This window comes from Falco peregrinus, chromosome 3, assembly GCF_023634155.1.
Source record: "Falco peregrinus isolate bFalPer1 chromosome 3, bFalPer1.pri, whole genome shotgun sequence".
Classification (NCBI taxonomy): Eukaryota; Metazoa; Chordata; class Aves; order Falconiformes; family Falconidae; genus Falco; species Falco peregrinus.
The window spans coordinates 49,348,235-49,371,170 of NC_073723.1; the positions used below are offsets into that span (position 1 = coordinate 49,348,235).

Consider the following 22,936-nt stretch of genomic DNA (forward strand, 5'->3'; position numbering starts at 1 on the left):
TTCACCGCGGCCCCTGCAGGGCAGGGAAAGGACTCCGACCTGGGTGGTGAGTACCCCTGGAGCCGCCCCCTCCCGCCCGGATTTAACGTTCAGTTGGAGGAGGGCTGCTGCCGCCTCGTTACCCGCGCTGGGGCAACGCCTAGCAGCCTATAGCCCCGAGCCGGGGAGGCCTCGGAATCCATATCCCCACGGGCCAAGCCATCGCCTCTGCGCGAACAAACGGTCCACGGGGTCTCCCGGGGTGAGCGCGCGGGCGTGACTTCCGCCTCCCCCGGGCCCGCGCGCCGCCGCCGCTTCCGGCCCGCGGTTCCTCCTCCGGGCCGCCCTCTCCCGGCATGCACCGGGGCCGGAAGCGGCTGACGACAATAACAAACATCGGCGGCTGCGCCAGGACTCCCCGTCCCCGCGTTCCCCATCCCGCCCCACCGGCCCCGCCGCCTCCCGCGCCCGCCAGCCGCCACCACCCCCCACCTGGCCGCCGTGGCCGCTGGGGCGGTGCCTGTCCCTGCGAAGCCGCCGGGCCCGGCCGCGAAGGGGGTGGGGGGGGGCCGCACCGCCACCGCCGCAAGATGCGCGGCGCTGCCGCGGGACCCTCGGGTGAGTGCGGCCGGGTGAGACGCGGGCTGCCCCGGCTGCCCCCTGCTTCTCCTCTCGGCCCCTCCCAGCCGAGGAGAGGGTGGGGACCTCGCCGGCGGGCCCACCGTTACCGGGAGGGCGGCCTTGGCAAGGGGTGGCGGTCCCGGCTCTGGGCGCGGGGCTGCACCCGCGGGGCGGGCGACAGAGCGCTGGGACGGGGGTCGGGGCGGACCGGGGTCGCGCTGCCGGTGGCGGTCCTGGGGTGGCCGGGTGACTCCCGCTCGGCCGGGGCGGCGGCAGCGGGCAGCGACTGCGGGGCTGGCGGAGGGGCAGCGCCGGGCGGGCCGGGGTGCTGCCTCCCTGCCCGGGGCCCCGCTGTCAGGGCGAGTGATCGGCGATGAAGTTACTACAAGGGATGACTCAGCCCGGCTGCGCCTCCGTGCCCGCCGTCGGCAGCGGTCGGACGAGCGCCGTGCAGAAGCGGTGTGTTTACAGCCGTTGTCCTGCCTTTCCCTCGGTTGTTTACTTGTTTCTGCTCCCGAGGAAGCATATATTGTGCCTGAATTTCCCCGTCGGTTTGTCGTTACTGCTTTGTGGTAGGCTTTCAGCCGTTTTTGTTGATGCGTGCCCCCCGAAGTTCTGGTTGACAGCGATCCAGAGGTAGAAAAGCTAATATGAATGCTGGGAAAATTAATTGATCTTTGTAGTACTCATGTTTCTTACTTAATTTCATCTAGGGATAGAAAAAAACCCATAATATCTGAACCTGAGATACTTGTAACTGACCCAGATATGTTAGCTTAATCCTTTTATAATAGTTTTTTTATTAATTACTTCAGACAAAAAAAAAAGTGATAATAAAGTGGTATGTTCTGGCTGTGAGCCATTCCCTGTGGTTTGTATTTAAAGCTTTCACCTTTATTTCTTTCTGGGAGAGAATGAGGAGGTTGAGTATTTTTTTCTGCCAGTCGCATAAATTTGTGCTAGAAGTAGTTCATGCCATTGGCTTTACAGAAGAACTTACACTTCTGGAGGTGTTTGGTTGGCTGTATGGTAAAAGGTACCTCAGTGGTGGTGAAGAAATAATGAGGCTGGAAAACATGCTTCTTACAGTTGAAGTTCATACAGCTATGAAGTACTGGGAGGAACAGTAGATGCTGTAAATGCTGCATAACAATAAAGAAAACCTGTGTGCTATTATGGAGTATTTAAGCTGTAAACGTTAAGAATGCTTAATACCTAGTACCTTGGGAAGTTTTTAGAAGAGAAGGTGCATGAGGAAAGGACTTTACTGTTATCTAGTGTTCTAACATAAACTTTAGTGCCATGAAGCAAATATTAACAAGAAAGAAATTAGATGTGTAAACATCATGAAGCGTAGTTTAAATGAAAGTGTGCAGAGCATACTTATTCTAAATGCTGTCAGGAACTCAAAATGGTTTTGTTATGTTGGGACTAGTAAAGAAAACTGCTTACTGGTGAGTGAGGCAGGGGACTTCAGCTGTGCCAGTTACAGAGCTGGAAATGCAAACAATTTTTTGGGATAATGGATTAGTGTAAGGTAGACCTAATTGCACTTTGGAAATATATTATTGTATGCTTTGTACAAGTGGCTTTATGTTTTGTGGAATTAAAAAAAAAGGGTAAACCTATCTTACACTGTACTGTGTTGATCTAGCCTTATGCTTAGCACAGACTTGTGTTACTAGTCTCTGAGATCATATTTGAGGGGCTGTCTCTCTTTCCATGTCATGTTACCATATTTATAATTAGAAGCATACGCAGCAGAGTTGCACTCTGACTGGAGAAGAGGGCAAGGGTTATTCTGAGGTCTTTTTTGGTGTCTGTTTAAAACATTGTTTGTCCCTGCATGTTGTGTGAATGCAGCTAAGGTTACATAGTCTTGCAAAAATTAGGGAAAACAATAATTTCTAAATTATTAGTATATTTCTTAAAATTTCGGTTATTCTGGTTAAGGGGTGAGTGTATGTGGGGGGATGGGAGGTAGCACATGTTATTTTTTTTTCATTTTGATTAGAGAGTGGCAGTTACAGTAAGATCATTTGAAATAATTTTTCTTTATGTTGTCCTGTAGAGTAGTTTGTTACCAGTGTGTTTTTAAGTCTTTATTTGCTTTTAAGCTGGTAGGTAGTTTCTGTGGAAGACTTGCTCAGAGTGGTGTGAGGGTCTTGAGGCTTTTATTGCACAGGCTGGATTCATTCCCATATTGTGGTAAAGTGAAGCAAGTCAGAAAGAAAAACTATAGCCTGTGTAACCCCGGCTGTCACACAAGCTACTTCAGAGTCATTTGGACAGTGTCCAAGCAGTCATGTGTCTCCTGCGTATGCATATTGCTCAAGAAAGTTGTGATCTTCATTTTGGTCTGCAGCACGATGATGTTATATGAGGAATTTCTGAAGAGGGGAAAAAAAAGGAAATTTTTGATACCCTGCTACTTTCAAGAACCCTACTGATGGTATCCTAAGATGCCAACTTACATGATAATGTTGTATTATACTGCAGTATCTGATTGAATGCACTGATACTTTTTTGCCTGCTTGGTATCACTAATATGTATATTATTTATGTAATTGCTAGAATTACAAAGTACCTGTTTTTTAGCTGATTTGTCAGAGTAATTATTTCAGTGTACAGGCTGAAAGAGTCTTACATGGATGCTTTGTTGCAAAATACTACGTGTGATTCATTTTGATAGAGAAATTGCTAACAATGGTTTTTGTTAGCTAATTAGCATTCTGTAGTTATTATGAAAGTCACTTGTCTATAAGTTATTTCATATTGCAAATCCACTTCTAATTTAGTTTTTAGTTCAGTTGAAAGAGAAGTTGGAAGGCATCGTAGCCACGTATCAGCTCTTTCTATTCTCATTTGTAAGCATGGTTGGAAGTGGATGTACTTTAGTGTGTTTTCTAATGGGATTTGAGCATAACTAAATTGTTAATAATACATAAGTAGTATCTACACCACCTGGAACATCAGGGCAATTTGTGCTTGTCTTCTGCCCATCTCCAGGTATGTATTTCCTTTTTGTTGTTCAGGTTTACAGTCCGCAGTTCCAGTAGGGTTCTGAGCTCAAACTACCAGGTCAAGCAACAGCTCAGTGTAGAATTTTTACGTGCATCCAAGATGTTGACAATATCATTTGGGAGCACAGTTTGCAGCTGGGCCTGCTGTCTTTATTGTGCCAAGGTAAAATGATTACAGGGTGCTATATATAAACCTCTAGTAGTTTATACATCTAGAAAATTAGCTGTTGTCCAATGTGGTAGTCTGCTTTGTGTGAAATGACTTGTTTAAGTGTTATATTAATTTCTTTCTGACCTGCATTGATTACTTGCTGTTTGAAGGTAAAATATTAAACTGCTTTGTTGACTAGTCTGGTTCCAAATGTCCTGCACCTGCCTTGCTGTGTAATGCCGTAGGTCCAATAATAAGGATGATGTGTGAGAGCATCTTTGCTTAAACATGGTTCTAATGGGTCTCTGACTATAGACCATGCTTTTATTTTCTTGTTAAGAAATATCTCATGTTTTCTTACCACCAAAGACTTATTTTTGAAACAGCATTTTTGCTTTTTCAGGAGAGTAGGGAAGTTGTAGTGGTGGTAAAATAATATATTCAGTGTTTAAAAATTGCCTGTTCTTTTTATTTGGAAGGATTAAGTGAAACTAGTAGCTGTGTGATAGAAACACAATACACCGATCTTCATTATTATTCTTGAAGATGTGTTTGAAAAACCAGTATACTGTTTTCAGTTTGAACAGATTGAAAACAATGTATATTTTAGAGATGAAAGCATCATTGAAGAACTAATTAAAAGGTTTATTTATATTAAATCAGACCACTCTTAGCAGAGCTAAAACATAAATTAAGAATGGCACTTTGCTGAGATGTGATTTCTGAACATTTGAGGTAGCTGCTCCTAAATTCCCAAATTTTATTTTGATTTGGTGTTTGTTCTTTTGTAACTGACTTATCTGCCACTTCATTGTATGATTGAATATGTTCATGCTAGTCTTGTAAAATATGCTTTTTGTGTATTACATATATTGTAGATATGGCTGCAGCAATTTTTGCTCTTTATTTGAATGGCGATGTGTTCCTGATATTGCAGGGACTCTAAATGTCAGTGGTTTATCTCAATTTTTTTGGGGGGGTTGGTTGATGGCCAAGTAGCTGTGGTGATATGTCAAAACTGTGGATATTTGACCCTTATTTAGTGTAGTTGTGCCTAGGATAAACAGTTCACACTGACAAAATGGTGCTTATATTATTTATACAGTTTTCCTTCCATCCTCCAGAGTGTGTATTTTTATTAAATTCAGATGAAGTGGAGGTTCTTATATAAGAATATATTGTGTAACTGGACTAGCAGCTCTCTTCTAATATATTATGCTTATGTGATATTGCAGGTTTCCTGCTAGTAAACTCAAGATGACCGAATTGGCTATTATAATTAAAAAAAAATCTTTACAAATATTTGTGTTGTCCACTGATTGAAAGACAGTTGATTCAAACCCAATGAATTGTTTTTTAAACAAAAAAAGAAAATACGGCTCCAAATTCTCATTTCTGTCTGAATGAAAAGAGGGGGTGTAATGTGTAAACTTTCCTTTATTTATGTGAAAGACTCAAGAGATAAAATCCCTATAAATTTCAAGGAACAAATGTAATATAATAATGATTTCACATGCATGTTATGGCTGCAAACAGCACAGCCAGAGTACAGTAAGGTAGGAGTACAGTTGAAGTATCTCGACAGTTGTGGTTGTGTTGTTTTTGGTTTTTTTTGTCAGGTATTATAGTTCTCAAGTTGGTAATATCCCATAAAGGGATTTATTAATGTATTGTTAGCTGTTTTAAACTACCAAAGACTTATCCCAGAAAGATGAAGAAGGGCAGTTGAAAACTACTAAACATCTTCTTGAGATAAGGTAAAATTTAATATTCTTTAAATCCATCCTGCAGCTTTTCTAATTGCTCAGTACGTTGCTGTTATCTTTGTTCAGATTGATGTCAATAGAGATCTGAAGGTGATTTGTAACTATGTAACATGCAAATAGAGTATAAGCTCTGTTGCCAGAAATGTAGATATGATTTTTGAATGTTACAGCCTTTACTTGTCTGTTTCAGATACCACTGGAAAAAATAGTTGATTAATAGGAGGGGGTTCATGGGTGTGATGTGAATTATAAGGAACTTAAAAATGCAAAATTAGAGGAGTTCCATATTTAGATCATGCAAGTTCAAATGCTAAACTTACAAACATGTTTCAAAATTTTCTTATTCATATGGATGTTTGTAAGTTGCTAATCATTTGAACAGCTGACCAAGATGGTGGTGGATATTTTTATTACTAGAAAAGTTTAATGTTGTTCTAAAATATGACTGCTTATGAATAGAAATTGGTTAAGGAAGAACCTGTGGCTTTTATGTAGGCAATTGGATCACAATGGCAAAATAAATCACAAGGGTCTTTACTTGTCTTACATTTCATTATTGTCAATCTTTTACTTTATTTTCTACCTGTAGTGTTTTCATTCCTGTGAAAGAAATGCCATTTTATCAGACTTATTTTCTGTGCTTTCATCCTTTAAAGTAGGTCTGGCCAAGTTACCTTGTACTATCCACATAAAAAAAACCCTTGTAGTATTATGATGGTGTGTGTGGAGAGGGGAGGGCAGGAGGAGTAGCCTCATAGACTACATTTTGATAAACTGTCCTCAGTTGCATCTGTAGCGATTGCCCATTTTGGGGTTATCTTAGCCTGCTTTTTAAGAGGATACTGGCATTTTTTTTAATAGGTTACAATTTATCAGAAGTTATCTTAATAACTGATGATAGCATGGGCAGTTAGGAATGTGAATGATGCCTTCTGGAAATTCTGAATTCTGACTTGTCTTCTTGGCTAACGGTGCTGTATTCATCAGCTTCTTTCCAGCCTTAGTTGTAGTGTAACAGTTTGTGGAGCTGTGTAGTGAATTGGATCATGGAACTAATTTGAGCTAGCGGTAACCTGGGGAAGTATGCTGTTTCTAGCTTGTTAGAGCAAAGTGATCCAGTTTAGTCCATGGTAGTTTGTGAAGTTGTACCACTGAAAGCTGCTGTAGGGACAGGAGCAGAAGTGGCTGAGGGAAGGAATTCTTAAGTCTGGTGCTCTTAGTATAACCACTGTTTATATGATTATGGTCTTGGTTAACTGGAGAGTGTTAGTGAAATATGCATTGGTGCTGACTTGTCTGAGTTTGGTGTAAGAAATAAAGGGATTTTTGTTGGCTATTTCATGTAGAATTGTTTGCAAACACTGTGAGATTTTGCATGCTAATTATTTTTAAAGACTATGTCTACAGGGAGAACCTTCCCACCAGTATGGAGTCAGTTGGGAACTTGAATAAAACCACCTGAAGCTCCATGTACCCAAAAGCATGATTCTTTGCAAAGTGAATGTATTAATCACTGTAATTGGGGAGAGACTTGTGTCTACAAATGCTTTTGAAATGTCAAAACTATACGTTAAAAAAAAAAAAAGGCTGACAAAACCTTTGCTTAACTTTGTCAAAAAACAAGTCAGACAGCTGTGGAAAGACTGTTTCCATCAATTAAAAAGAAAAAAAGAAAGAAAAAGGGTACTTTAGCAGGCTGTGGGCTGTTCCCTAGCAATAGGAAAGTCAGAAACGCTTGATTTTTTTTCTGACTTGTACTTGTTGACTGAGGCACAGAAAGTGAACTTCTTGTCAGGTAAGAGATGTGGGGTTTTGGAAAATGTAAAATTTTTTACTTTTCCTCCTCCAACAGTAACAAAAAAAAACTTGTCTGACCCATTATTTGGATTGTGTTTTGGCAGCTCCTCAAATGAGTGAAAACTGCAATGTAAATAGATGCTAACACTCAGATCTGAAGTTTTATAATTATGTACATATAGAATCATGATCCAATGCCTAATAATGGGCTTGTTGCCTCATAGTCTGAAACTATCGCTTTCCTAGAACCCACAATATAAGTTGTCTGAACTTGTAAGAAGCTGCATTGTTTTGGGCCATGCCAATTTAAAAGCTACTCTTTAATGCACGATGTTTTCTTACCTGCCCAGGTGCAGTTGATTTTGATCTCCTGCTGTTCCACTGTTGATAATGTTGAGGATCTGTGAAGGTATGGCTGCACCTACTTTGCTGAATGAGGAGCAACTCTGAATGTGGGGATGATCTGTAAATCTTCAGTATTAAGTTGATATTGTGTAAAATGATTCATCTAAAAGAGGGGAAAAACAAAAGCCTCATATGCTGTGAATTACTGTATACTGAATTACTGAGTTTTGGAATTTCTCTTTAGTGAATTGGGAACTAGGGACTTAGGCACATTTCCTGGTTGCTGTGCAGAATTGCAGCTTGGTTCTTGGGTTGAGTGCAAAAGACTTGCTTTACTGAGTTGAAGAGCTGTTAACAACACAGTGACTTTTGGAGATGCTGTAATTAAGTAACTGCCTCTGTGCCTGATGCACATCTCAACACAGTATAAATAGAGCTCCAGATGGCACCTTACAGATGTCAGGGATTGACAGCCTTTCTTTAAGACTAGTGCGGCTTGAACACAAGGTTTATAGGCTTTGATATAAGGTGCTAATGGGAGATAGGATCTTCACCTGGAGTAACATGTATCTTGGTGGTTAGATGTGGTCATCTGGATAAATTTATTTTGGAAGAGTGGGGGTTGAAATTCTCTGAAACTGAGTCAGGAGCAGCCCTACTATCACATAGTTTAGGTTTTGGTTTTTTTTTTAAGATTTACTTCTTAAACTTAAGAGGCTTTTAAAACATGTTTCCTTTCAACACTCAGTTGTCCAGTTAAGGGTATACACTTGTGCTGTGTTTTAGAAATGAAGCCATTTCTGTTGCTAAAAGCATTAGTTAAGAATGTGTGCCCTCATAACGAGGTCATTCTGTCTGTTGTGGTGGTGGTATTTCTGATTAGATGCAGTATTGAAGAAAGCTCCTTGAAGTCTGCTTTTAGAGATAATTTTACAACTAACATGAAGGTGTTAGTTTCCTTAAATTCAGCTTCAAGCTCTTTAAAGTTTTCCTTTGATACTAGGATTTATGTGGTATAAAATCCTTCGGTTATGAGGTGAGGTATGCAAATTGGATCAAGAGAACATTTTTTGAGAAGGGTATCTAAAAAAGCAAAGGAAATATAGGTAGAAGACAGGTTTGTAGAAGAAAAACAAATTGGAAGGAACATTCTGCGCTAGTCTTGTACCTTTGGCTGTTGTAGAGTTGCTTAAGTTGGAAGTGAAACAGGGAATCCTGCTCTGAGAAGAGAGGAGGGTGAAATCACAGGAATTGCAGGATTTTGAATACGAACCTTAAGATTTGCTGTATGGAAACAGAAGCACAGCTTAGTAAGATGTTAATGCGTCCCAGATCTGGCTCCCCGTTTCCAGAGGTAATAAAAGTATATTCTCCTTGAGGGAAAAATGTTCTCCAGGTAAGATATTCAGTGAATGAGGAATAGCATTTGAGTCTTTCAAGCACATGACAGACTTGTCAGCCTTTGCCGCAGATGAATTGCCCTTTTGACAGGCAGGAATTCTGCAGCGGTGTCCTGTAAGGCACCTGACCCTTGTAGTCAGGGGTATTATTTATGACTCATATTGGAGGCGCTCTTACTTGCAATATAACCTCAGCTGGTCTGTAGGAAGAGAAGACAAACTTCCTCTATTAGTAGCATACAGATAATGTCCATACAGAGCTATGTGGATGTCTAATAATTAGCAATGTGGAATTGCAGGGCTTCTGAGTGAAGAGTGAGAGTCTTGCCTTGCTTAGGTTGTTAAGCAAGTTCTGTCTGTCTGCTTTTGGAGTTGAGCCCTTTCCAACCAGGAGACATATGGGGGGGAAAAGAGTTTGGGCCTTTTGGTCCTTTGTGACTCTAGAGTTGAAGCTTTGATAAGTATGGCCCTTACAGTGCAGATGTAAAGCAGCCCCAGGCACAAAAAGCAAGATACCTTATGCTGCTGATGTAGAAGATGGAAGTTTAAAGGAAATTTGAAGGAAAGCCATGACTTCGGCATAGTGTAGTTTAAATTCCAAGGAGTTAAAGAAAAATGTATTAATAACTTAATTTGCTTAAGTTTAGCTTGTAATTGGGTTTATAAAGGAGGTATGGGATATGAGATGTCAAAAACATGTGCATGAACATAAATATTGGGATATTGTAGAAGGAACTTAAATGACTTCAAAGTGAAGTTGATAATGCCCCTTTAAACCCAAACAGCATGAATGTTGATTTCTTTGTCCTACCTGGAAGGCCATACTTCATTGTTTTGAGTTTTTGACATTTGAAAGAATTGTACTGTGAAACAATGTAACCGAATTGAATAATGGAGCAGGGATTCTGCACTTCCGGGCAGAAATAGATGATTAATATTATTTGGATTATTTGTTGAGTGCTGTAAAGCCCATGACTTCTGTACTGCAATTACAAAAAGGAAAGGTTTGTAAATAGGCAGTTTTGTTTACAGATGTAACAAAGAGCATGTTCTGAAGTACACAAAATTTCAAACCTTCTAAACAACATGCACTGAAAGTATTGATCAACAGACTTCAGAAGTACTGTTTTGAATATATTGGATAGGAAAACCTTGCAATACTTCCATGAAGTAAAGCAGATGGAGTAATTGCATCTCAATGTAAACACAATGCATAGCAGTGAAATAAATGTTACAACCAGCATAACATATTCATGGTTGATTCTGGTGTTTTTTTAGCTAATGTAACAAAATACATATCTTCTGAATTAATTCTGAAAGTTTTTTCTTCTTTGTGCTGTTCTTTTGTTTTTGTCCTCTCTTACATGCCTGCTATCTTCTGTCCGCTCTGACAGCTGCTACAGAAATTTCCTTTTCAAACTTTTCAGCTATTTTTTGTAATGGTGTTAGTGATAATTCATGGCTATTGATCGTACAAGCTTCCATGCCATAATTTGAATGATCTAGTTTACATGATAGCAGGATCTAATGCTGCAAGTCACAGTTCAAACAAATAATCTGGGTGGATTAGTCATTTTATTACAGTTTGTCTGATTATTTAGTTAGCAGCTCTGTCTTCAGTAGCTGTCAAATTTAGTAATTGTCCAACCTCTATTAAAATAGTTTCAGCAGTGTAATGCTAAAAAGCTTGAAACTTTTAACAGTATAATGCTAAAGTCCACAATTCTCTTAATGGCCTTTTGAGGCAATACAAACAGAGGAGTAAAGTGTGTGTGTTCATGGATATATTTTTTTTTTGAAGCTTGATGATGCCTGACTTTCACTCAACGCTTATGTTAAAAATTTGTGTTACTGCTGAATCATAATATTCTTGAATATTGGGAACAAACTTAAAGGCTAGTTTGTGATACGTAGCTGACCTTGCTTGCAACAGTCTGCTGTAACCTGACCTTTCAAAGAAAAGAGACATAGACAACTGTGACTGGTTTTCATACATCTCCCCATTTAACTAATCTTGGACTTTGCCAGACACAGCCAGATGTTCTCCAGAGATGCAAGACTAGGGAGAGCTCTCAAAATTTGGTTTTGTCCACTGCTGTGAAAACAGGCAGCTGGAGAGAGCCACTTAACATAGTTCCTGCTGATGAGGGGGTGCAACCTGCCATTATTGGGCACCGGTGAATCTGCAGGAAAGCTTGGTGTTAAAGGCACATATTCTCTGAAACTTTCCTTCACATGATTCTTTGGTTTGTGGAAGTCCTCACTGAAATTTTTGGCAACCTTTGGAGTGGGTGAATTCTACTTCCCCATCCCCCCACCCCTTTTTCTGTAATGAGTAACTTAATATAAATTTGTCCTGCCTGTGTTAAGTGTAGTTTTGTCACCCCAGGACTGTTTGTTGAAATGCTGTGTGGAAGAAATGACAATTGTTCTTTGATTACTTAATGGTTGCAAAGGAATTAGAAGGATAGATTATAGTGTTGTGATTCTACTTTGTGGCAAAGTGTTTCAGTAGTTTTTTGTTATTTGTGTTAATGTGCATTACTTTGATCAGAAGCAAGTCAGAAATTGATTTTGTTCAAGTACAACTACTCACTATTGATAGATAAACAGAAGGAGGACACTTGAGTTACTGGTTTTCCAATGGTGGTACTTAATCATATTGCTTTTTTCCCTTTTGCTGTACCTTTGCTTCTGACAAGGTGATGTGTGTGCATTTTGCATAGGATAAAAGGAGAAGTGGACAGGAAGGAGGAAGATAATGCTGAAATAACAGCCTAACAAAGTGCTATCTGTTCCATGAATGTAAAATACATGGGATGGCTGGGTAATTTTTTTCCTTTTTCATAAGTCTTTCAAATTTAAGATAAAGGTTTTTTATTTACCATTAGTAACATGAGTTGTATAAAATGATTTACATGTTCTAATGGTTTTCAGGCTTCAGCAAACCTATTTTTAGTAGTGGATTATCACCCTTTATAGTACCTGATCATCTTCTCAGAAAGCTTGCTAGGGTATTAACATGATAGAAATAATGTTTGCAGTTCAGAGTTTGATTGTGCGCTTGCCTGACTGCCCTGAGCCCAGCTGCTCATTACTGCTTTCCTTGCCAAGTGCTCCTTCTATTTTGGCACTGTTACTTAACTAATAACAGTTAAAATAAACTAGGGTAGCCTAAAAAGACCACCTTTGCTGATCTGGCTCATTTTGATTGTTGTAGTTTCCATTATAGTTTAAACAGCAGTTCTGGGAGAGAAAGCCCCTGACAAAGGATGCCAGTGACAAGCAGCTGGGAATGGTAACATCTTCAGTTTATTAAAACAAACAAAAAAAATCTAACAAATGTTTTGAAAATAGGTGAATAGCTTAGCAAACAAGGTTACCTTGTTTCAGGTAAGGAAGGTGATGCTGATTCCTGGAGGGATCTGTTAGATACAGCTGCAGGATAAGACTGTTCATTCAACAGCAGTAGTATGTGTGCCTTTTTACACTGAATTTTCTTAGATAAATTGCTTTTTTTATGACTTCCTCTGTTGCTCTTAGTATCAGATCACATTTTGTGCCAGTTCTGAAAAATACGTTCAGTTAATGGAAGTACAAGCAATTCTTTTTAGTGAACTAAATTTGCCTCTTTGTAAATACTGAAGAATATTTTTAATGGTTATTTTTAACTAAATTTATGGGCAAAAATATTCAGGTATGTAGCAGTTTTGAGTGGGCTTGCAACTGGATAGCATTATTAACTAACAAAAAAGTGTTACCACTTCATTGTTCTTTCTGGCATTGACATACGCTGATTTCTGGATTAGATGTGATGATGACCATAAAATCCTGACATGTTAATAACACCTGTAATTGCATTCTGTATCTTTTCTTTGCAGATCATCTCTGGCTTTGAACAGCCATGCTACTGTGTGGCCAAAAATCAAGCAGAGCAAATGTGTGCATTTATTCTCCTCCTGAAGAAGGTGATAGCTTTGTATAGTGCCTGGAGGTAATTCTTTGCTTGAAGTTAAAAATCTTGAGACTGCTGATTTATGCGTGGCAGATACTGTCATAAATATTTTTGTTCTTGATAATATTTTTTTCTGTGTTTTAAATAGTTAGCTTTAGTGTTAAGGTATGGAGAGGTAAATGTTTAATTAAAATTTCACTTTATGTATGTGAGGTTTCCAGACAGATTCTCTTGTAAATATCACTTCAGCTTGGAAAATAATGTTGCTATGAAAACTAGATACCATACAACCCTTTACTTTGCTTAAATGGAAAAGAGCTTTTTTTGGTGGATGCTCCATGGTGCTTGCTTTAAGCATTGTGTTATTTAACGCTTGTTTCCAATTGTACGTGGGACACGGTCACAAATATACCCTATATAAAAAGGAGTTTTTCTGTGTGCATGAGGCTGATGTAATTCTGTAACTTAGGCCAAATAATTTAGTAATAAATTATTGCTAGCTTGTTCTTGATGTTCAGCAGTTCTTCTTTATCTAATAACTTTGTGGAGTATTTTCTGATGTAAGTTAGAACTGGTGCCACTGAAGAATTAAGTGTAAAGACAACAAATCTCAATTCAGATTGGATCTTTAGCTGGGGCTTTTTTATTTGATATGGTTCTGTTTCTGAAGCCTTGTAAAAATGCATGTTTTGACTAGTTTATGCACTGTTATTAATGCTTGAAAATTAGAAAGCTCTTTTGACTTTCTGGAATTATTACTCTGGTAAAACTTCTCCCCCTCTCCATTTTAATATGTTTGTTATTTTTCTGTATAGTTTATCAGTTTTTCCTCTGTGTAGGCAAAAAGATAAATGCAAATTCGGACTCATTTTAGGGTAATAGTTAGCTGTGTAGACCTTGTGTATGTGTCCTGTTCACGTTTCAGGGAAGGTGGAAATTAAGTTTCCTGTGAAGTAATTTAATCCGAAAAGTAATGTTTATAATGATAGAAGAACATTGCTTAGTGGGTAAAACTTTTGCAGCCTAACTTTTCATAACTCCTTCCACATTAAAAAAATAAAAAATTCAGGTCATTACTGACTGCAGTGCTAGTTTTACTCCTGCAGCAACCCTGTTAGTGTGGAGGAAATTATTCATAAACTTCTGAGCTACTATGGAGAAGAAAAAAAGGCTCAGAAGTGTGGAGTGTTTCAGTGATAAAATCTCAGATTAAATCTCAAATGATTTACAAAGCAGTTCATTACTTTTTCATGTTATGTGCAATGGAGAAAACGTGTTTATAGACGGTCATCCGGATGCTTGTAGGGTACAGGACTGAAAATGCTTCCAATGTGTGGGACCTCGCTTTCTTTCTCAATTGCTCCATATTTGCTACTAGCAACAAAGACAGGAGCCACAGATCTAGCTAGTGCTGGAAAGAGGAAAATACTTTTTTTAAAACTATTACTTAATTATGAAGAGATACAAAAAGAAAACTACATATCTTTGATACTTTTTGGTTTTTGCTAATGCTTCTGTATGTCTCAGTTAAAAATCTATGGATAGGGATAGTAGTGAGCAGATAGACTTTGTAGCTTTAAGTTGAGAAATTGAAGCATAGATCATGCAAAATCTAGAAAAGATGTCTGGAAATAACTCTCTGAGGCTTTAAAAGGCATTTCATAAGTGAGAAAAGCCAGGTAAATGATCTGAGATGGTGACCTCTGGTTCTTTTAACCATTTGTATGTGCAGAGGCTTACTTTGCCCATGTTCCTGGTCAGAGGAGCATCTTTATGTTTAGTAATGGATAAAGAGCCGATCCATTCACCTACTACATATCTAAAAACATTTTTTCAAAAGCATGTACATGCTTTTCATAACTGATATGTGAAACTAACACTTGGAATCTTTTTTTCAGTTTCTAAATGATTTTAGCAGTGGAACTTACAAACTTCAGAGACCTAAAGAAATCATCATGAAGCTGTATGTATTTTTGGTCAACACTGGAACTACCCTTACCTTTGATACGGAACTTGCTGTACAAAAGTAAGAAAGTAAATTAATTGCCTATTTGTGTTGGTTTTTTTTTACATTAAAGACTATATATACTTTTTGTATGCTGAGTTCTGGAGAGATTATAGTCAGTTGTTTTTTAGTATGTCCATGTAGTTATCTTCTAGGTTTTCATGTATTTGAGTGAATTTGGGATTTGTGTTCTGCTTTTTAGATTTATTTATTAGCATTTGCAATGCCTTGCAAGTGATTGTGTGTGTCTGAGGTCCCATGAAAGAGTGGAGAGGTTATTTACTTTCTGGGGCAGTGACAGAGGATGACCTACTCTTAACTGATTCTGGTGTTATGTTTCCTTTTTGGAAAAACTGTCAGAAAAACTTCTGATTTTCTGTGACCTTTTATTGGATGGCATTTTTATTCAGGATTCCTCTGTAAAATGTTTATTTTTTTTACTGACTAGCATTGTAGAAGAAATTCTGCAAATTGCTCTTTTTCCTGTCAGTATATATACATCCTGAAGAAAGTGTGTGCTCTGTAATATTTTTAGACTGGATGCTAAAGAACTGGCATGCAGGTTTTTGTCTCATATCCAGGATGGGTAAAAGTTGGTTCTGTCCTCTGTTGTAAGGCTCCAAAATGTTTTAGAGCATTTCATGTGCAAAACATGAATTTCTGAATGTCCAGCTGCTTTAAGCATGAGCAGTGTTACAGAATCACAGTTAAGCCCCAGCAGCTTTCCTATGTGTATTAATTTCACTGCACATTAAAAGCATCTTGCAAATATAAAGAAGCTTTTAGAGAGGTCTAAGAAATACTGGATGTATTGTATCTTTTTTTCCTTGTTCTCACGTGGGACTGATCTAATAAATGAATTGTGTGCAGTCTGATAGCCCATGCACATTGGAGCTAGCAAGAGCCAAGCTTACCTGCTGTCTTCATATTCTGTCAGTGATGAATGAGTTGCAAGTAACTGTGCTTGAAAGAGTTCTACCATGGATTTTGTGCTCACATCCATTGTTTCCTTTCTCCTGAATTCCTGTTTGCAATTTTCATGACTCAACAAGTGAGTTTGGATTTTGAAACTTGTTTGGTGTGGAAGGCCCCTAAGACTGCCTGCACCGTTTATTTTTGTCTGCTCTTCTGCAACACCTACTGACACTCAGGGTATTGTTGAGCATGAAGCATTTAGTCTCGGCCATTCTGGATTGGTTGGGTCCTTAGCAGATGTGTTAGCACCCCTCTATGCTTTGTGGTACATTGAGACATTCTGTTCCTAAATAATGGTGAGTGAGGTATGGCATCTGAATTGCCAGACCAGGTACCTAATAGTCAGGTATGGGCTGACACTTTGCTCAGTTGCGAATAGTTCTTTGAGGGACAAACTTTCCAATGTCTGACCCACACAAAATCCAAGACTTCAGTTGAACAGTTTAACTTCTTGTTCTGTATATCTGTGTATATATAGACTTGCTCTTTCTAGCAAGACTTAACTTTCTTGGGTTCTTTGCCTGTTTCTGTGGATGCAGACAGGCCGATCTACCTTCCCAAAGACCATGGAGGTGGTAGGTGAATGCTTACTGTAGCATAGTTTCCTTTGTAGTGAATTCACAATGTGGTATTGAATCGTGGTTGTTTTAGATAACTGATCTTATTTTTCAAGTACCATATAGCCAGTAATATCATTATACTTCCTGCCAGTTATATTAAAACCATTGTTGCTTATATTGGTTATTCACTTGATACTCTGAAGCTTTTTAATACCTTTGCACAGGTTCTACCCCAGTGCTTTATAGTTTGGGTCAGTTACTATATCATATTAGTAAATTCTTGTTCAGTTTGGTGTTTGCCTGTGTCTTCAAGACAGTCTAGAACTGTGTAAAGTAAGTAGTAAAGTGAAGATATCATCGCTCAGAATTAAAGGTACAAGGGTGGTGAACTAAAACAGGGATGTTTTATTGACCTACTGTTTCTTCATTAAAAGTGTCTGTAATGTTTATATGAATGTTGCATATATATAGATTGTTTAATTCTCTGTTAAATGCCATACTGTACTTGATGTATAGTAAATCAAAGTTGATTAGGTGAAATTGCTTACATTATGCATAATGAAGTGTTAATACTCTTGCTGCCTTCTAGGGTTTCAGTAAGTTAGCAGTTCATGAACTACATATTCAAAGAACATAATATGACTTTACAGTTACTATCCTAAATGCTTGGTGTGACTTTGCATGCTGAAATTCTGGATTATCAGATCTTCTTGGAAAAAGATTGCTGATAATTTACTAGTAATGCAGAGGCTGTCATCTTTTAGCTGGTAGCTTATTAGCTGATATCCGGAATGCAACACAGTACAGCACTTACAAAACTTAGAAATATGTCATTATGCAGAATGAAAAATAATAGGTCTTTTAAAAAAAAGTTCTTCTTTGACACAGACAAGTCAGCTATCTCTATTAGTCATCATGTTTGCCCATTTTTTTTCCAGTGTGGCTGATCTGAAACATGCAATTCAAACAAAGTATAAGATTGCCATTCAGCACCAAGTACTGGTTGTCAATGGAGGAGAGTGTATGGCACCAGACAGAAGAGTGTGTAGTTACAGTGCAGGAACAGTAAGTGCATGCTGCATTCTTTGTCTAAACTGTCAGTTTAGGGGGAAGAAAAAGATGTTTTACTAAGGGATTTTAAAGTATTTTTCTGCAGTGTACTGTATGCTGGATTTCTTTGCTTTCAGAAAAAGATGTTTGTGTTCAGCTTATGCATGTAAGCTTTAACGTGTTCTTAGGACACATTACCTACAAGACAAAATAATTGGTGATTGAACAGTATGTTGCCTTTATTCAGTGTTTGATTTCATTTTCTTTTTGAGTGTAGGATACCAATCCAATTTTTTTATTCAACAAAGAAATGATCTTGTGTGAACGTCCACCAGCTATCCCCAAAACAACGTTTTCAGCAGAGAATGAGATGGAATTGAAAGTAGAAGAATCTCTCATGATGCCTGCAGTGTTTCATACGGTAGCGTCACGGACACAACTTGCTGTGGTAAGTAATTTCTTACTGTACCTGCACACCAAAGAAAAAATTGTATGTCAGAGGGCAATCTTGATAAAAATTTTGAAACAATTTGTTCAAAAGACAGTAAGAATGGCATGTTAGTAATGATGTATTCTTCAGAGCCTTTGTCTCAAAATTTCAAGGTAGGTATTGAAATGTGCTTGCTGCTTCAGCATGTTCAAAGCTTCTTTTAAAAGCATACTGTAATACAGCTTTATGGATGTGTATGTTTACAGCATTTGCAAAACAAAAGCAATCTGATTGCTTTGAACCCATGCCTTAATGCTCTGCCTTTTTTTCATTGTCTTCAGTCTACCTCAGCCTGAAAACAGCGAAGTTACTTTGGAAACGTTAACCCAAGTAGAAAATCAGCAGTATAATTTTTAAGAGCACCTTGCCAAGATTCAGTTTAATCTTGCATGTCTAAACAACTGGTGAGGAGCAACAAAAACCTGTGCTTGCTTTTCCTAAAATTTAGGTCTTCTATTATTGAGTGCTGACTTTTACTTTCATAGAAAGAATTACCAGAATTGCAATTTGATTACTTCTGTATTATTTTGGTAGGGGAAACTAGTTCCCTGCAACATGGTCAGTAAGGTTTCAAGTGTGCATACAGTAGAAATGGCTGTGTGTTCAAGTGACACAATGCCTTCAGTAGCTGGATTGATTGCTTTTTTTCATGTTAGGAAATACTGCCCTCGTTTTCCTTTTCAAATTTTGTATTTAAATGCATTAAATATTTTTAATGTCTCTAAAGTTTATTTAAACTTCCAGCAGGTGGGAGTGGGGCAGTGGTGGTGTAGCACAAAATGAATAGTAATACATGATTTTAGCGTGCTGCCTTGGTAATAAAGTTTCTTAGTTTCAGTGACAACTTTAATGCAGTCCAAAAGAACATCTAGCACTTGAACTGGCTCGTTCGTTATACTGTACAGCTGAATTTAGAGAAAAGTGCGAAGGCTTGCATATGGTACACATTTTTCTTTTCCCCCTTGGCCTCCTGACCTGTCAGGAGGGGGAAGTTAGCCTGAATAATCTGACCTTGATATACTGTGATTTAAGGCAATGATAGAGTCCAGTAGACTTCCTTCTCTCCATCACCTGTTGACAGTTACTGCTGAGTTAGTAAATAGGACCTTGAGTTATTAGGCATCGGTAAATCATATGACTGTCATACAGAGAAGAGTGGATATTGATGTGAATTCAGCTAGGAGTGGGAGGTTTTCATTTGTGCTCCTTGAAGAGTGAGTTCTGGTTTTAGCAGCTGAAACTGAAACTGCTTTAAAACCATTTTTTTTGTGAGGTGTTAAGAGGATGTTATAAGTCAGCAAGACTGGTATCTGTTAAATGCTTAACATTGATTGATTTGATATGAAAGGCAGGCCATAGTAATTACTAAGGTCTCTGTGGTTTTTGCTTTGCTTAGGGTAATGCAAGTGAAAGGTGGTGGTACCCAGTCTCACATTTCTCATGGTTGATATTTTATCTTCTTTCTTCATCCTATCCATGATTTTGTGGTCTTGTAGATTCTTAATTTTGGTTTTGTTCTGGTGAAGTCTAGTATACGCTGACAGATTTTATTTCTCTGGAGTAAGCTTTTTTTATATTCCAGGAGTTTTATAAAAAATACTCCTACTTAATTCTTTTCAAGTTTTAGTGCTATCTGCTCTTCCCCCTTGATTCTGAGGGATGTATTAATATGCAGAGCAAGCAAGTTTATTGCGGTATTTCTGCTTCTAAATTATTTAGAGCTTTACTGGCTCGTTCTGGTGGCAAGCTTTTTGTAAGGGAAGCCCTTATTTCAGAAGTAAGTCTTAAAAGACTAAAAAGTCTGTGTATGGAGTACGCTTTTTATTGGCCAGCTGGAGCTGTAACATTTAGCTAGAGACTGAAAAATTTATCTAGAGAGTGATCTTGAGCTGTTTTGCAAGAAGAAAATAAATTTTTTCATACTTGATAGCATGTATTAATATTATGGGAAGGGGGGAGGAATTCAGTATTTAAAGCCTTTAAACATGGATCTAAGTAGAAAGGAGATTTTATTTCTACCCCACAGGTTTACCTTGAAAATTATTATTGTTCCCCACTTCCAGTTCTTCCCTGCTTGTAAAGGGCCTACAATGATATTGGAATGTTTTGTGAAAAATTTAGCAATTTATTTAAAGATTAAGTAGGTAGTAGTATTCTTAAATCTGATACACCTTTACACCCACAGTTAATTTTATCAAAGATTTTAAATCTTCGAAAGCCATAGGCTCAGCGTTAGGCTGTGAGAGTGCATTGGGCTCTTCTGTGGGAGTTCAGGGGAGTGACAAAACCATCACGTATAGTGGAAGATTAGTAAATAGGCTATTGTGACTTCAGATGTACCAAGGTGTGAAAAGTATATAAAGGAATATTGCAGCATTGTACTAAAGCAGATTTTCATTATGCCTGCTTGAAGCACATTGAGCAGTAATTCAGAAGAAACTGAGACAGGACTGGGAATGTGGTTAGAGTATTAATCTTCTTCGAGGTTCACCATAAGCCTCTTGGCTGGGGGGAAGAGGGAATGGGATATTAATCCTTCTGAAAATTGATTAAGATCTGGGGAGAACTTTAAAGGCTCTGAACCTCCGTAGTTGTGAAACTGATGCATCAAAAGCCACACAGAGTACTGTATGGGAGACTCTCTGCAAAACGGGCATGAAAAATCTGCCTTACAATGATCCAAGCTTTGTGGTTTTATTAATTTTAGAGACAGTAACCTGCTCTACTAGAAAAGCAGAGTGGCAGTACTTGATGGAGAGTCTGTGCCTGTTGTAATTACTTAGGGTAATTAATTGAATTTAATCAATATTTACTACTGATACATAATAAAATGTTTTGTATTAGGACAATAAGTTACAATTGAAATCACTGCTCGTGATATGAAGTCTTACCCGTTATCAACAATAAGAAACAGTGATATATAACTATGTAAAAGTAGTGGAGAGTATTTGATAGCTACCAGCTTCTATTTAATTTAGTATCTGTTCTGTCCAGAGGATATACAGATTTTTAAAATCAGACTTGATATGAAGTTGTAAACAGCATATGAAATAGTAAAGATTGTTGAGAAGATGGCTGCTAACTTACTGTCTAAGAGCTCTCTGTTATCTTTTGTACCTCATGGCCTTTGTCTAATTTACTAATAAGCAAACTCGTCATGTGGAAGATACTGAGTATTTCAGAGTATGAAGACTTCTATTTCTGTCTTTTCTCCCTCATTTTAAGCCTGCCTGAAAGCTGTTGAATTTAATAAAATTTTTCAGCATCTGTCACTTGAACTGTATACTACTTGGCAACTATGCTGTAGAATGCTATGAAAGGTGTTTTTTTACCTTATTTTGAACTTTATTTCGTACTGTGGAAAAAGTTGGACAGCTGTTACTGATTCACTTTTTCTGTTCCATACTTTGTATACACTTGTATATGGCCTTTAATCTTTTTTTTCACAATAACAAGTGGTTCTAGATTCTCCTTTAACAAGTATTAATACATGCCTTTATTTCCTCTCCATCATTTTTTGCCTGTCTAAAACTGACCATTATTGATTCAAATTCTGCTTTTTGCTTTCTGCATGTCTTTTGCCATAATTTTCAGATATCCTTAGTTACTATTCAGGTATTAAACGGAAGTAATCTTTGCGTTCACAGTGGAGGCCCTGGCATTCTTACAGCCTTTTGCCCATGTATGTATAGGCTATAAGTAGATGTAAGAGCAGCCATTTATTTTTTTCCCCCAGTTGAAACTAATTAAACTTATATGTAGCCTTCTTAAGATTTTGATACTTCCTAACCAGAAATAATTCCTGTGGGAAGCTTACTACTCCTGTTTGGTTTTCCACAGTACTGTGATTACCGTATTGAGATACCTCAGTTCTTCCGTTTTGCTTTCATGATTTCAACATCTATACAGATTTTCTTAAGTTCCTGTTGATTACCCGAGATCTCATTATGTAGAATTCATGGTATAAAGATAAGGTAGCTTAAAAGCAGCTGTGTTGGTTAACTTACTGCTTTACCAATTAAACAGAAGCTCTAGCTATAAATTCTGTCATATGTGGCACAATATCTTTGCTTTGTGAACTTTTTTTGTTAGAATTTTTTGGTCAGTGTTTGTTGCATATACCATCTGGCTTTTAAATCCCAGTTAAAGCAACTTTCTAAGCCTATTTCGGTTTTATGTCTTGACATCCTGGTTTCCCTTCGACTAAAAGCTTACCTTTGAGATATCTGTGCCCAAGGATTACAGCTTGCCTTTTTACAACTAGCCTGGTTTCCCACCTTTCTTCCAGTTCAGCAGTTTTGGCCTTGAGCTACAGTATGTGAACAGTGAGGTGCACAGCGTTTGCAAGTTACATACACACCAGCTTAGAAGACAAGCTGTTCTCTGCACAGCGCATTGTGCAGTAAACTACGTTGTGTGAATCTTGTCTAATCTTGTGATTTTTTAACGCTACTGCTTAAAATAATTTGTTAGCTAAGCCTTTGGGAAAGGATTATTTTTATTTATTTTTCTTTTTGTGATCTAGCTGAAGTTCCGTTGTTATTTGTTCCAGAAGAAGGATATTGGAAACGGACTTTTTGTTACTCATATTTCATGTGATACTGTTGCTGTTGTCATCAAACTGTCAATTCTGGTCAGTTTTTCTTTGAGAAATGGGAATGAGGATGAGAAACTGTGTGGTCATTTCACTTGGTTGCCTAAAACCATGGCTGTAGCTGTTACCTAGATCATTCTTGGTTTAGTTCCAAATGCTTCTTAATACTTAAGCCAAGAAGTAGAGTCATGCTTCCTGAAAGCTGCGTATCTACTACTTGGAGAA

The 22,936-nt window shown here is 38.2% G+C and overlaps 1 protein-coding gene across 4 annotated transcripts in view; it reads left to right on the top strand.

The window, feature by feature from the left end:
* The first annotated feature begins 347 nt into the window (after nt 1-347).
* The window catches only part of RB1CC1 (RB1 inducible coiled-coil 1), a 77,862-nt gene continuing 55,273 nt past the window's right edge, over nt 348-22,936 (top strand). For 2 of the 4 annotated variants that reach the window (XM_055799083.1, XM_055799085.1), the window contains exons 1-5: nt 348-597; nt 12,964-13,076; nt 14,936-15,063; nt 17,516-17,642; nt 17,905-18,075. In XM_055799083.1, coding sequence (XP_055655058.1) covers nt 14,993-15,063; nt 17,516-17,642; nt 17,905-18,075 — 369 coding nt within the window. In that variant the 5' untranslated portion in view covers nt 348-597; nt 12,964-13,076; nt 14,936-14,992. Of the gene's footprint in view, nt 598-895; nt 1,060-12,963; nt 13,077-14,935; nt 15,064-17,515; nt 17,643-17,904; nt 18,076-22,936 lie in introns of those variants that run through there. The other 2 variants (XM_055799084.1, XM_055799086.1) reach the window with 2 other exon arrangements.